At 33.7% G+C, this 15,336-nt stretch overlaps 1 protein-coding gene across 1 annotated transcript in view; it reads right to left on the bottom strand.

The window, feature by feature from the left end:
- The window catches only part of LOC127728030 (A disintegrin and metalloproteinase with thrombospondin motifs 12-like), a 55,860-nt gene extending 43,341 nt beyond the window's left edge, over positions 1-12,519 (bottom strand). The window contains exons 1-7 of the mRNA XM_052235189.1: positions 12,383-12,519; positions 11,566-11,705; positions 10,128-10,269; positions 8,428-8,624; positions 7,731-7,814; positions 5,717-5,841; positions 961-1,104 (exon numbers count right to left, since the gene is read on the bottom strand). Of these exons, the coding sequence (XP_052091149.1) occupies positions 961-1,104; positions 5,717-5,841; positions 7,731-7,814; positions 8,428-8,624; positions 10,128-10,269; positions 11,566-11,705; positions 12,383-12,449 (899 nt within the window). The 5' untranslated portion in view covers positions 12,450-12,519. The remainder of the gene's footprint in view (positions 1-960; positions 1,105-5,716; positions 5,842-7,730; positions 7,815-8,427; positions 8,625-10,127; positions 10,270-11,565; positions 11,706-12,382) is intronic.
- Between the last annotated feature and the right edge of the window lie 2,817 nt (positions 12,520-15,336).

The raw sequence follows: 15,336 nt of genomic DNA, 5'->3' as shown, positions 1-15,336 counted from the left end.
AATTGATTGGATTTCAAACATTGTCCATAGATTACATTTGGGGTGAATTTTAAAAACAATAACGCCTGCTAATTATCGATCATTATCCAATGTGAACTCTCGTAATTGGGCTTGGCGTGAACTGCATTTATGTTAAATATTACAGGGCATTTATATATGGTTAAAGAATTTTATATATCAATCATTTATTTTTAATATTTTATGAAAAGAGCATTTACTTCAAATTATTATATTTTCTCACTTTCAACACTCGTGTCCAGCAAATAACCCGTACAGGGCCCCATTACTGCTTTGCATATACGAAACTAACGAGGTTAAATAAACAGTGTTACATCACTGTGCAAGCTGTAAATACTGCATATCAAAGGCAGTTCATTACACGTCTGATTAAAAACTGTGTAGTATTGTTAAACAATTTATTTTAATCAAAGCGTAATCATGTACATTGTACATACGGGTCATAGAAACAAATCTATTTTTAGAACAATTTGTTTTATTTTCGTATCCCAGGTAAAGGAAACTTCGGTACGCAAATAAACTAAAACAAAATGTGTTTATAATCTTTATTGATAGAATACAAAATAAAATAACATGTATGACACTAGACATATAACTTTTATCAGAATAAATCAACATTCAATATGTTGTAAGTAGATTATAGACGTTCATCTTTCTTCAGGGGTTTCCTTTACTGATCTGTTCTATCGATGTTATACATGTAAATGACTCCGTAATTTGACATTTCGGATATAAGCATACTTCGCTTTATTGCATAATTTTGTCTGACAAATAGGCTATGCAAATAACCGGAATCGACTTTATAAAGTATATTCACTGTATAATTAAAGGGTAATATCAAGGCATCAAAATAACCTTGTGTCTTGCTTTTAGCATACCTTTTTCTAACTTACTGATAACAGTGAGTTCAGATTCTAATCATGCATTTTGCTTGGAACATACCTATGGCCTAATTCATGGGCAATAGTGAGTCCAAGGTCTAAACCTGTGTCTTCATTTACGGAACAACCGTTATCTTTAGAACATATAGCACCCTTGTATGACAAACCAACATTAGAGTCATCTCCATTATCCTCTAAATCGGTACTGAAATAAAATAGAGACAATGTTTGATGAATGTAAATATAGAATATGGCATGTATATAATTTTCTTCAATTGTAAATCTTTATACTAGCAAATGCAAAATAATTAAATTCTGTCATTTCTCTTATTTTTTTTTTTTTCAATTTCAAGTATCAAAATAAAGATGAATAAAGTGTTTCTTATAGCTTATGAAAAAATGGCATTGAAACTCAAGAAAAAACAAGAAATGATTGTAACAGGATGCTGTTACGAAGTCTCCCAAACGAAGCTCCCATAATTCGTAATTCCCAGGTTCGCCTGACATTGGGCAACATCCAGTGAAAATTGGTTTGGTCCAGTAAAGTTATATGCATTAATGATGCCTGGGGACTAACCCTGTATATCATTCAAATCATCTTGGCATGACAAACCAGAATATATATGGTTTAGGGGTGGGGATCTCAACCATTTACAAGATATTAGAACATTGGGGTCGGGGAAACCCCTGGAGACTGACCGTATATGTCATTCAAATGTTCGAGACATGACAAATAGGAATATATATGGTTTAGGGGTGGGGATCTCAACCATTTACAAGATATTAGAATTTTCTCAAATGGCAGGGGGTCGGGATGACACCTGGGGACTAACCCTGTATATCATTCAAACCATCTTAGCATGACAAACCAGAATATATATGGTTTAGGGGTGAGGATCTTGACCACTTACAAGATATTAGAACTTTCTTAAATGGCATGGGATGGGGTGACCCCTTGGGGACTAACCCTGTATTTCCTTTGATGTGCTTTATCATGACTAACCACAATATATATGGTTTAGGGGTGGGGATCTTGACCATTTACAAGATATTAGAACTTTCTCAAATGGCAGGGGGTCGGGATGACCCCTGGGGACTAACCCTGTATATCATTCAAACCATCTTAGCATGACAAACCAGAATATATATGGTTTAGGGGTGGGGATCTTGACCACTTACAAGATATTAGAACTTTTTTAAATGGCATGGGGTGGGGGTGACCCCTGGGGACTAACCCTGTATTTCATTTGATGTGCTTTATCATGACAAACCAGAATATATATGGTTTAGGGGTGGGGATCTCGACCATTTACAAGATATTAGAACTTTCTCAAATGGCAGGGGGTCGGGATGACCACTGGGGACTAACGCTGTATATCATTCAAACCATCTTAGCATGACAAACCAAAATATATATGGTTTAGGGGTGGGGATCTTGACCACTTACAAGGTATTAGAACTTTCTTAAATGGCAGGGGGTGGGGGTGACCCCTGGGGACTAACCCTGTATTTCATTAAATGTGCTTTATCATTTAGAACATTTTCAATTAAAAAGATGGTGTTTATCACAAACGGTTTTCAATTTATAATCATTTGAAAATTTAAAAAAATAAAATCCCATAGGGTTCTATAGTAAAACCCTCTTTTCTTTTTGCCCCTCAAAGTACCCTTTTATAAACCCCATTGCACAAACAAAACCCTGATTGCACCACTAGACATGTTAGTCTAACATATTGTGAAACCCTAAGTTAATCTGACAAGCGGTTTTGGAGAACGGGTGCGGACAAGTTCAAATTTAAAAGCGGCGGAAGAAGAAGAAGAAGAAGAATAATAATAACAAGAAATGATTGTAACAGGATGCTGTTACGAAGTCTCCCAAACGAAGCTCCCATAATTCGTAATTCCCAGGGTCGCCTGACATTGGGCAAAGTCCAGTGAAAATTGGTTTGGTCCAGTAAAGTTATATGCATTAGTGATGCCTGGAGACTAACCCTGTATATCATTCAAATCATCTTGGCATGACAAACCTGAATATATATGGTTTAGGGGTGGGGATCTCAACCATTTACAAGATATTAGAACTTTCTCAAATGGCAGGGGGTGGGGATGACCCCTGGGGACTAATCTTGTATATCATTCAAACCATCTTAGCATGACAAACCAGAATTTATATGGTTTAGGGGTGGGGATCTTGACCACTTACAAGATATTAGAACTTTCTTAAATGACATGGGGTGGGGGTGACCCCTGGGGACTAACCCTGTATTTCACTTGATGTGCTTTATCATGACAAACCAGAATATATATGGTTTAGGGGTGGGGATCTCGACCATTTACAAGATATTAGAACTTTCTCAAATGGCAGGGGGTTGGGATGACCCCTGGGGACTAACCCTGTATATCATTCAAACCATCTTTGCATGACAAACCAGAATATATATGGTTTAGGGGTGGGGATCTTTACCACTTACAAGATATTAGAACTTTCTTAAATGACATGGGGTGGGGGTGACCCCTGGGGACTACCCCTGTATTACATTTGATGTGTTTTATCATGACAAACCAGAATATATATGGTTAAGGGGTGGGGATCTCGACCATTTACAAGATATTAGAACTTTCTCAAATGGCAGGGGGTCGGGATGACCCCTGGGGACTAACCCTGTATATCAATCAAACCATCTTAGCATGACAAACCAGAATTTATATGGTTTAGGGGTGGGGATCTCAACCATTTACAAGATATTAGAACATTAGGGGTGGGGGGAACCCCTGGGGACTGACTGTATACGTCATTCAAATGTTCGACACATGACAAATAGGAATATATATGGTTTAGGGGTGGGGATCTCAACCATTTACAAGATATTAGAACTTTCTCAAATGGCAGGGGGTGGGGGTGACCCCCAAGGGACTAACCCTGTGTTTCATTTGATGTGCTTTATCATGACAAACCAGAATATATATGGTTTAGGGGTGGGGATCTCGACCATTTACAAGATATTAGAACTTTCTCAAATGGCAGGGGGTCGGGATGACCCCTGGGGACTAACCCTGTATATCATTCAAACCATCTTAGCATGACAAACCAGAATATATATGGTTTAGGGGTGGGGATCTTTACCACTTACAAGATATTAGAACTTTCTTAAATGGCAGGGGGTGGGGGTGACCCCTGGGGACTAACCCTGTATTTCATTTGATGTGCTTTATCATGACAAACCAGAATATATATGGTTTAGGGGTGGGGATCTCGACCATTTACAAGATATTAGAACTTTCTCAAATGGCAGGGGGTCGGGATGACCCCTGGGGACTAACCCTGTATATCATTCAAACCATCTTAGCATGACAAACCAGAATATATATGGTTTAGGGGTGGGGATCTTGACCACTTACAAGATATTAGAACTTTCTTAAATGGCAGGGGGTGGGGTGACCCCTGGGGACTAACCCTGTATTACAATTGATGTGCTTTATCATGACAAACCAGAATATATATGGTTTAGGGGTGGGGATCTCGACCATTTACAAGATATTAGAACTTTCTCAAATGGCAGGGGGTCGGGATGACCCCTGGGGACTAACCCTGTATATCAATCAAACCATCTTAGCATGACAAACCAGAATATATATGGTTTAGGGGTGGGGATCTTGACCATTTACAAGGTATTAGAACTTTCTTAAATGGCAGGGGGTGGGGGTGACCCTGGGGACTAACCCTGTATTTCATTTAATGGACTTTATCATTTAGAACATTTTCAATTAAAAAGATTGTTTCTATCACAAACGGTTTTCAATTTATAATCATTTGAAAATTTAAAAAAATAAAATCCCATAGGGTTCTATAGTAAAACCCTCTTTTCTATTTGCCCCTCAAAGTACCCCTTTATAAACCCCATTGCACAAACAAAACCCTGATTGCACCACTAGACATGTTAGTCTAACATATTGTGAAACCCTAAGTTAATCTGACAAGCGGTTTTGGAGAACGGGTGCGGACAAGTTCAAATTTAAAAGCGGCGGAAGAAGAAGAAGAAAAAGAAGAAGAAGAAGAAGAAGAAGAAGAAGAATAATAATAATAATAAGAACTGAGCAAAAACAATAAGTCTTCCCAAACTTCGTTTGGGAGACTTAATAATAAGAACTGAGCAAAAACAATAAGTCTTCCCAAACTTCGTTTGGGAGACTTAATAATAAGAACTGAGCAAAAACAATAAGTCTTCCCAAACTTCGTTTGGGAGACTTAATAAAAGTCACTTGCCATAATCCATGTGTGAGAATATAAATGTGAAGAATAAGGTGTAGGATAGAAATCATTAACTAAACAACAACTTCATGTTAATGTCCCACATATTTGGGTATTCTAGAAGACAGCATATGACTGTTTTGTTAAAGGCTGAAGATTTTTGAGCCTTCATAAATTCATTTGTGTAGAGTTATTCAAGTTCAACTGAATTTGCTACTTAGTGAAGAAGGCAACTTTGAAACCAAGCCCTTTCCACAATTAAACAGCCAGTGAAAAAATGTCCTAACCCTTTACAATAAAATAATTGCTTCTTTGAAAGTCTTAGAGACCTCTTTTTCAAATCAAATTTTTCAACAATTTATAGATCACAATTCCATTTTTCTTCATATTAAAATCTTCAACAATTTATAGATTACAAGTACCACAAGTTAACTGCATATGTATTAAAATATCAAATAAGCAATACGTTTTCTTCCTTGATCACAAATTAAATTCTACAGGATAGATGAATCCAGTTGTTCACAATAGGATAACGAAGGAACATGTGTTTGTTGTACATAAAAATTACCTGGTGATTAGTAAAACATGGTCTGCATGTCTTGGATTGGAGTCATCAATTGGATGATACTGTTTCTGCCATTGACAGAAGTTTTTCAGCAAAGTATTTGAATCTTTGTCTATAGGCAGACTTGACTGAAAGAAAAATATTAAAAAAATTAGGGTCTAATTTTTTTCCTGCTTTCAAGCTATGTCATGACTCCAATGACAATTGCCATCACAAAGCTTATCATGATAATTAAACTTATTTTCCCCTATAAAATATAGAGTAATAAAGAGCTGCGCCATGAGCGCATGATACGCCTGTCGCTTTTTCAAAGAATAAAGTTCCATAACTCCTCAATGTGATATCAGATATTTATAAAAAACTAAAGGGATGTTATTTTAATAGATATAAAACAGTCACTAAAGTTTCATGAAAACTGCTCAAAGCACTTTTGAGTTATTGTCCGAAAACTTGAAAATCCCCCTTCTTTATGAATAAAATCCCATAACTCGGAAACGTAAAGTCTAAAATTTATAAAAATCAAAAGGGAGCTTATGTCAATATATATAAACAATTCACCAAAGATTCAGGAAAAAAGCTCAAAGCATTTTTGAGTTATTATCCGAAAACTGGAAAATCTGCCTTTTTTAATGAATAAAATCCCATATGTATTTTAATTACTTTCCAAAGATAAATAATAATATAATGATAATGTATGGATAACTTTATTATTGTTAGATAACACTCATGGCAGTATTTAATTTTCTACAAGGACTAATAATTACAAATATCAGTATAATAAATTACCCTTTAATCTATGGCAAAATTTTAAATTGCAAAGACTACATCATGTTCAACTGACATTAAGGCCATAGTTATTTTATTTCAAGTTTTATGAATCCGCCGACCCCAACTTTTGCTGAATTGGAAAAAAAATAAAATTGGAAAAACAAAGATTTTTTTTCCACACCCCACAGTGCTTTGCTGTAAAAAAAAAATAATTTGGTTTTGAGTTGTATTTTTCGATCCGACTCTAGACAGCACTTGAAAGAATAGGAATTTACGATTGGCGATTGTTGTCAGAAAGGACTTGAATGTTTTAGGCCACCATGGCGCGGTGGTTCTGTATAGTTATTTTTTATTTCGATCTTGCGGTAATCAAGAACAAATTTGTAAAAGGGGACTCTGATACATCTATTGGCCAAATAATATCAGATGAACTTGAAGTGAGAATCCAATCAAGAGTGCTTAGGGCAGTGGATCCTATTTGCTTGGACAGGGCCATGGTGCGATTAAGTCCTCCACTGAACTTGACACATATGTGCCGGTTGGGGTTATGTTTGAAATGGGCATAAAGAACATCTACCTATACTAGGATGGCAGTAAAGAGGCATCAGGGAAAAAAACTGTTGCAAATAGTCAATGTCCTGTTGTATTGTAAAAAAAAATAAAAAAAAGTAATACTTGAATTAAAATTTATGATGAATTTAAATTTCAGATAAAGCACATAGATACTGACATATTTTAAAGAGTATTAAATTAATCCATGGTCACAGCACAAGCGCATGTCATCATTTGTGAAGTTCTGCAGTTTGTTTTTGGAAGGTCTTTTGTTTGGATTTTTTTCTTTTTTCTTCCTCCTACCCATTCTTTTCTTTATAAGTTTCAGTAAAACAAAACAAAAAACAAAAAAAGAAAATCTTTGATTTTTATTTTTTTTGGTCCACCTACCCATTGGTTTTGTAAGAAAATTTAGTAAAACTAAAAATATAACTATGGCCTAAAGTTGACCTGCAAGTGATATAACATTAATGCATTTAATACTGGAGAATAATGCACTATAATTTTAAGTTACGTGTAACAGAATATTTCACTGTAAAAAAAATATACAATTATCAATTCAGTATGGTAAAAAGAAATTTAGAAAGGAACACCATTATATAAACAAATCATTTGGAATTTTTACAACATGTATTTTATGATCTTTTATGCCTTATTCTTATGGTTATTAAATTCAAGCTTTTTAAATACATCTTACCTTATCTTCTTCTAAAATCAGTATCTCCACTAATGTAAGAAAAAGTTTATATCCCAGACTGGTATCTTGAAATCGCTGTGCTGCCTATAATTATACAAGAATTTTAATTTATGCTGTTTTCATTTTGATACCATTCAGTTCATATTAATTGAATTCCGTTTTCTATTTATAAGTAATAACATATGTTTAAAATGACTTAACATTTTAATTGTTTCACATTTTATCATTATTTTTTATTATCATTGCCTATTTTTGAAGGCTGTATGGTAACCTATAGTTGCTTAAATCCACATCATTTGGACTCTTGTGGATAGTTGCATCATGGCAAAAATACCACATCATCTAATATTTATTTAGACAATTTTGGATGTTCTGTTTTGTTAATTTTTCTGAGTTAATTCTCTCAAATTCTTTATATTTTTAGCTTTCCAATTACCAAACTTTTGGACTTCATCTTTTTTTATAAGACAAATACTGGCATATGAAATGTACTGGTCAGAACCAAGTTTTATTAGTCTCGGGCATCTGGCTAACTGCTAAAACTTTACATATTGAGAAAAACAACATCACCATATGGAGGAAATGCTGATGTAAAATAAATTATACACTTAATCTGTATAACTTACTATATTCAAAACAGTTGTAACAAAATTTATTGTGTTTGTCCAGTGTTATACACTAAATCTGTACAACTTACTATATTCAATACAGTTGTTACAAATTTTCTTGTGTCTGCCCCGTGAAACTTGGCAGCATCAGGTGCTACGACAGCTTTGATCTCTATGTATTGACCTGCTGACCTTTTTCGTCTATGGAGCAATGGGTATTTTTGTCTTTCTGACCTCTTATGTATATAATTATTTCCCTCATCTAAATCATCGGAAATCTGCTGACCTGTAAATATAAGTGATCTCAATAATTTTTAAGTAAACATTCAGGGAAATCCTTTTTGTTCTGTTACACTTTTGTCATGTTATGAATGTGGCAAACCATAAATATTGAGCACATATACATTGTCTTCTTAGTTGACATTTTTGTGCAGAGCTTATATGCTACAAATTCTTTCTGACACAAATACAGTAAAACTTGATGGGTTAATATTCATCCATATCAATAAAGGAAAAAAGAAAAATCACAGGATCAAATGTAGAGTGCTTATGCTATCTAAATTTGATATACTGAAGGTTCCTGGTATACAATTTTCATATTGATTTTGTATGAAAGTCTTTTATGGCAAACAATTAATTTACATCTGACACTTGTTTAAAAAAAGAAAGAAAGACAATGGTGGGGTTCTAATATTGTTTATTATACAGTCAGATAAATTCATTTACTTTACTGTTACTTATAAATTACAGGAAACAATTAAATAATTATGTAGAAGGTCCAGTAACAACAACACTTTAAGGAATGCTCCAGTAATTTATTGAGGTCGACATGTTTCGGTGGCTAGGCCACCATCATCAGGATAGAAAACAATACATAAAATTAAATAATTAAAATTAAAAATAAAATTGTCTAAATGAGCAAATAGTACAAATGGTTGCAGTACATAACTGTGATATTTCCATGCACTTCAATAAAACTTGTATGAATGATGTTTGAATCTTATCTTTTGCTGAATTATTTGATTGATTGATTGATTGATTAAGTGAGTTTAACATCATTTCAGCACATACAGGTCTCAAACATTTAACAAAAGTCTTAATGTAGAAGAAAAGTTATATGCATGAAGGAGTTAAATAAAATGCAAAAAATATTTATTAGTAAAGCAGCTGCAGTCCCCTTTTAAATGAACTGTTGACACAAAGATGTGTCTCACCTGTCAGCATTAAAATTCAGAAAAAGACAATCTGATGGACAGCAACATTGCTAATTAATTCAAAGTCGCTGGACCATTATATAGTGGTCAGGGCCTAGAAATGGTTGACAAACTGAGATGTACAGACAGCAATTTAACTTTATAGAAAATATTGTTGTCTAATGTAAGTAGTTCCTATCAAACTAACTTCAGCAGAAAACTTAACATTGGAAATCATTATTCAATTGGAAGTCAATGGACCATAACCTAGGAGGCAGGGCCTTGAAATAGTTGTCAAACTGATATGTACTGAAATTAACGCTTCTGTATAGAAAATATCATTGATCTATCACAAGTAGTTCCTATCAAACTATCTTTAAGCAGAAAACTTAACATTTGTTGATGTCAACTACGAAGACATCATCATCACTTGACAAGAAATCCCTATGTCTTGCTTCCCTAGACTTTCGTTGCAGGCGAGATCAAAAATGAGAATACTTAACTTGTTAACTTGTAAAAAAGTCCATGTACAACATCCCCCCACCCCCCAAAACAAAAAATCCAATGAAATATGTCCATTTTTTATAAAAGATTACCTGTTATTTCTTTACAAGATGATTTTCTCACAGATCTCCTGTAAATAACATGAGGATGTGAAGGAAGACTGGTTATATTTAAATGGTTTTCATGAACTGGTTGTATCACTAGATCATGGTCTGCTAAACTGATAATTCCATGCTGAAATGACATAAAAAATATAATTACATAAAAGGATTTATAACACAGCCTTTTCACCATCATTTTGGAAGGACTGTCTGTTGGCTGAATAACATTGAATGCATATATATTCAGCGTGATACAATGTTATAAGTAATATTATTGGAACATACAATGTTTTTTCCAAAATCAATGCCCCAGTCTAATTTTTAACATGCTAGTTTACAATCTCAATAAAGAAGCAGCAAATACAAATTTTCAACCCCTTATTCTAACATGTTATTGGACTTAATTAACAGCATTCTGCCATGAGGTGTGGCCAAAACATTATTTAAAAGGAGATCCAGTTTTCACTTCACGTGCTGCATTGGAAAAGATGGCAAAACAAAACATTCTGTAATAGCTTAAATATCAGACATGTATTAGATTTCAGTTCTTTTTTTAAATGAAATATGGTTGATCATTTACATGTAGGTTTCAAAAATGATGTTGTACCAGATGTTTTTGTCTCCCTTAATATTCTCCAGATAAATTGTATTATTACTTACTATATTGTAGCATCTTTTTTCTACATTACAAGGTCTGAGTGTGAAAGGTAATACAGTGCATGCTTGTTTCACTACCTTCTTTTGTACCAAGTAATTTTTTGTTGATAAGTGAGGATGTTGGTATAATAAAGGGGGAGTTTTAAATGAAAACTACATACACTTTGGAAAAATTGTCTTGGGGAATTAGTGGCATTCAGTTTAGGGACTGCCATTATCAAGAAGTAGTAACACAAGTGACCACTGTCCTGGAGAAACCTTTATTTCCTACATGTTGAATATCAAGGTTTTGCCTCTAATATTAATTTGGGGAAAATTAATTTTCAATGGTTTTACAGTTTGTGAAAGTAACATTCCTAATTCTTCATACGTTAACTTTTCATTTGCTTTTTAAATGTATGGATACTATCTTATCATAGATATAAAGAAAATAAACTCCAAACAATTTTTTTTATTTTACTGTTCCATCTCTTAAGCCAGCAGTTTAATTTGCAGTAAGTTAAAGCTCTTCTTTTCAAATAAACCTACGACCAGAACACCTTCTTTTCATAAGGACTCCTAGAAAGACAGACAACTCTTACAGCAGTGATGCACAACTCCATATTGGCATATAACTTTTCATTATAATTTGAATTTCACATTGTGAGAAACAATCGAAATTGATTTTATTTACTATCCAGACTTTCAAGGGAGAGGAGGGGGTGGCTGTAAAGATAAAATTAGATTTTGCTTACTTAATTTCTTTAAACAATAATTTCAACAAATAACTTACAAGACCACCACATGTACTTATTGCTGCTGATGATTGGTTTTCATCTTTTATGTAACCATGGTAATGACATAGCTCCTCCCCTTGTGTGCAAGGTTCCAGTATATTTGTTTTGTTTGAACCTATCCTCTGTGTGATGCATGCTGTAATATAATACTGATATATAGTAACTTGCATCTTTTAAGAAATATTGATGAAGACCTGGCATATATGTTGACCTCTGCATGTACAATGTTTTTGTTGTTTTTTTTTGTGTAGCTGGGTTGCTTTCTCTTTAACATATAGCTCAAGTCTCCTCTTATTTACATTCAACTGAATGCATAAATTTTATCTGATTATTTTTTATGTATTTTACTTCTGAATTATTTCCATTAGACTGAAGTTATTTAAGAAATAGCATTTATTTGTTTAACAACAAATGACATTTACAACACTTTTCGTAGAAAGATTTCAACAGTAATATATAAGATAACCTTAAGTATAGGTTACAGATTACTACAAACTCAATAAGCATCAACAACATGCACTTTAGGTGAATTTTTATAATTGAATATCAATGAATTATTAATATACTACGCTATGAATTGTTTTCATTCTTGGTGTAAAACAGAACATTAAATATATTCAGTAACAAAGACTTTTGTGCAATGAAAAATGCAATAAAAGTGTTGTTTTACAGAAAATTCAATTGTAAAGCATTTTCAAAAGCATTATATAATTCCAAACATTGAATATCTTTCTTTGTATATCGTATGTCATGTATATTTTTATCGTACTAAGAAGATTAGCGTAATTTTTTTTTGCAGATGTTTACACATACCTGGAGAAATAAGTTGTGTATATGGTATTAAATAAAGATGATAATCAACTCCAAACACATTAAACATATACTGTTTAGATAAATCCAAACTTTGTGAGATCTGAGTGACTGGTCTTGGTGATATCAATTTGTAATCTGGTACTGAAAATAAACACAAACAGTGTTACATAATATATATGAAGGTATTTGCTAGTGTCTATTCAAATATCATCAGTCTAGACACAAACAAAAAAAACATAGGAGTGAAGTCAAGTGAACTTATATACCCTGAACAGAGCAAGACCAGAAAAGGCAATAGCAAGATAATACATAACAGAGCTTCAAAGTGTATTTCAAAACTGAAATTTTCATACACAACTGGCTTAGTTATTAAAGAAGCCATCCCTATAAAGTATTCATTAAGGGCTTTGTCTAATACTGGTCTGAAAAACAATGGTATAATTTGAAAGGCCATTTCATGGTTGTGATGTAATGCACTGTCAGAAAAGAAAATTACAATAATGCTTATTCCCCCCATGAGATGTGATGTCAACAACAAAACAAAATCCGAACTTGCCCATTATAGAGAAGTGATAATATATTTAATCGTCCTTTCCCTAGCTTATATCATCATGTTCAGTTGCTCCATAATTTTCATATATTACATTTTTGAGAAGTGAGTGGACAATATCAGCCATGTCACAATGTCTTAGAAGTTATCAGCTACTTCACAATGTGTGAGGAGACATTATTAAGCTTACTTTTGTTCAGCGTAAAATTGTCTTAAGGATAGGGAAAGAAACAGTAATAGAAAGAAAAACAGATTATCGGGTTTTCTACGAATGGATATCGTAAAATATCAGCCACTCAACACAAAATGAAACTTTTTGACTCATATATATATATTTGTAGCTTTTATTAAGTGATACCCGAGTACTTGCTAGGAAAAATATTTATACAAAATATATAGGAAGACAATTATACAATGTGGGTCATTGTTTAATGGAAGTTAAACCCTGTACATTATAATCTCATTTACTACATGTACTGATTAAGTAACAAAACTCTCAACAATTCAACAACATTATCAACAGCTATTGAACATAGAGATTACAATCCAGATCAAACAACAGTTACATTAATTTTTTAAACATAAAGACTCATTTACGAAACAAAGGTCTATTTATGTGGTTTACATGTGAATGGCATGTTTAAATGCTAAACCACTATCAAGTAATCTTAGCATGCTACATTTTTGTAAATTAGTGCAGAAAGTTATAAAGATCTTATCAAGGTTAATGTAGTTTGAAGGAATGGCTTCCCTTAGTACATGTAGAAGATACTTAACCAGATGTAAGCGGTTGAGCTAGGTAGGTATTTCTTTAGCTCAGACAGATAAATTAAGCCCTGACTTTGCATATAGAGGTCTGGGTTTGAGTCTCGGAGGAGACTACATGTATGTGATTCTCCAATAAGAGTCATGCTCTACGGTTACATTTGGCGCCCAACTAAAAAACCCACGGTGGTTAAGAGAGAATTTCTAGCCAGGGTATGTGTTATGAGAGTCATAATGAAATGACGACTCTTGAGGTGGGGGAAGTGTGATGGGATTGCTTCATCATTCAGTACATGCAGTAAAAGCTTTAGCCAGCCATAAGCAGTTAAGCTAGGAAAGTACTTCTTTAGCTCAGTCGGTTAAAATGCTGACTTTGATTACAGAGGTCCCATAGGAGACAATGCAGACATGTAATTCTTCCGGCGGGAGTCAAATTCTCCCGATTTTTAAGCCCTCTTCTGTCCCTCCCGTTAATAATTCAAGAAAATATTATTTTGAAAATTATTTGAGAGATCTATACTTCTTTTCAATGCTTAAATTGAAATTTAAAAGATATGTTTTGACCGTCCAAATTGACTGTGTGAGTGATTATGCTAAATCTGGCTAAATCAAAACTAGCTAGAAAAGTGGAATCACATAAATAATCAATGGATGATGGAGCTGAAAAAAATGCTAATGATGAGGAAAGGAAAAAAATCACATACCCTAATCGGGCTTGTATAGTTCGCACTGGTACATAGTCCGCACCCCCTTCTCCCCACGAAAATTTCAGGTAAAAAAAACTTTTTGTAACTGTTAGAAAAGGTCTAATGAAACTCCGGTAATTTCAAATCGTGTGTGGTCGTTTGCGGTATTTTCTTGGAAAAGCCTATTTTCCATCACCAAACAAAACTGAAACTGCTTGTAAATGGTTCTAAAACACTTCACGCTGGTTAAAATAAGTCTAAATCACACAAAAAAACAATTTAGAAACTTGTGTATGTTTAAACCGGAAGTTTGAAAAGCACGTGTAAAAGATGAAAAAACCCGGTGAAAGTCGAAATCCGTACATAATAGATATCACTATAATACGACTTTGAAAGTAAAACAGTTCCCTCCTCATGTAAAACAGTGTTTAATATATCTATCATATTAATGTTTGCAGGGGCGGATCCAGGATTTTGGAAAGGGGGGGCGTAGTATCAAAGTATCAAAAAAATTTTTGGACCTTTTTTTGGCTAATAAACATAAAATAAGTGTAAAATGCATTTTAAAGTTAAAGTGTAGGGGTTGGACATTTTTGGTGCCGTATTCTCTCCATTAATTGTCTATTATAAAATGATTGGATGGATCCAAAGCTATGTACTAATTAATATATTTGATGTGGGATTTGTCAGTAAAATATGGACATGGAAAATTCTCGTTTGTTGTATGGTTAGTTAGCATAACCTTACAGATTTCTTGTTGTAAACAAGATATATGGCTATTCAATGAAATTTACAATACGACCGACACGAAGAAAGACAAACACGCAATTTTTATTCAAATGTTTGGTTGAAATGTTTCAACCAACAAAGGAAGTGAGGGGTTCCAAATCAACCAAAGGCTACGAATGAGTCGGAAATGACAATGAAGTTGTGAATGACGTTCGACACATGGA

The sequence above is a fragment of the Mytilus californianus genome, unplaced genomic scaffold (genome assembly GCF_021869535.1).
Source record: "Mytilus californianus isolate M0D057914Y unplaced genomic scaffold, xbMytCali1.0.p SCAF_2, whole genome shotgun sequence".
Taxonomy (NCBI): domain Eukaryota; kingdom Metazoa; phylum Mollusca; class Bivalvia; order Mytilida; family Mytilidae; genus Mytilus; species Mytilus californianus.
Note: the sequence above shows the minus strand (reverse complement) of the source record. Positions and strands in the feature narration are given on the sequence as shown.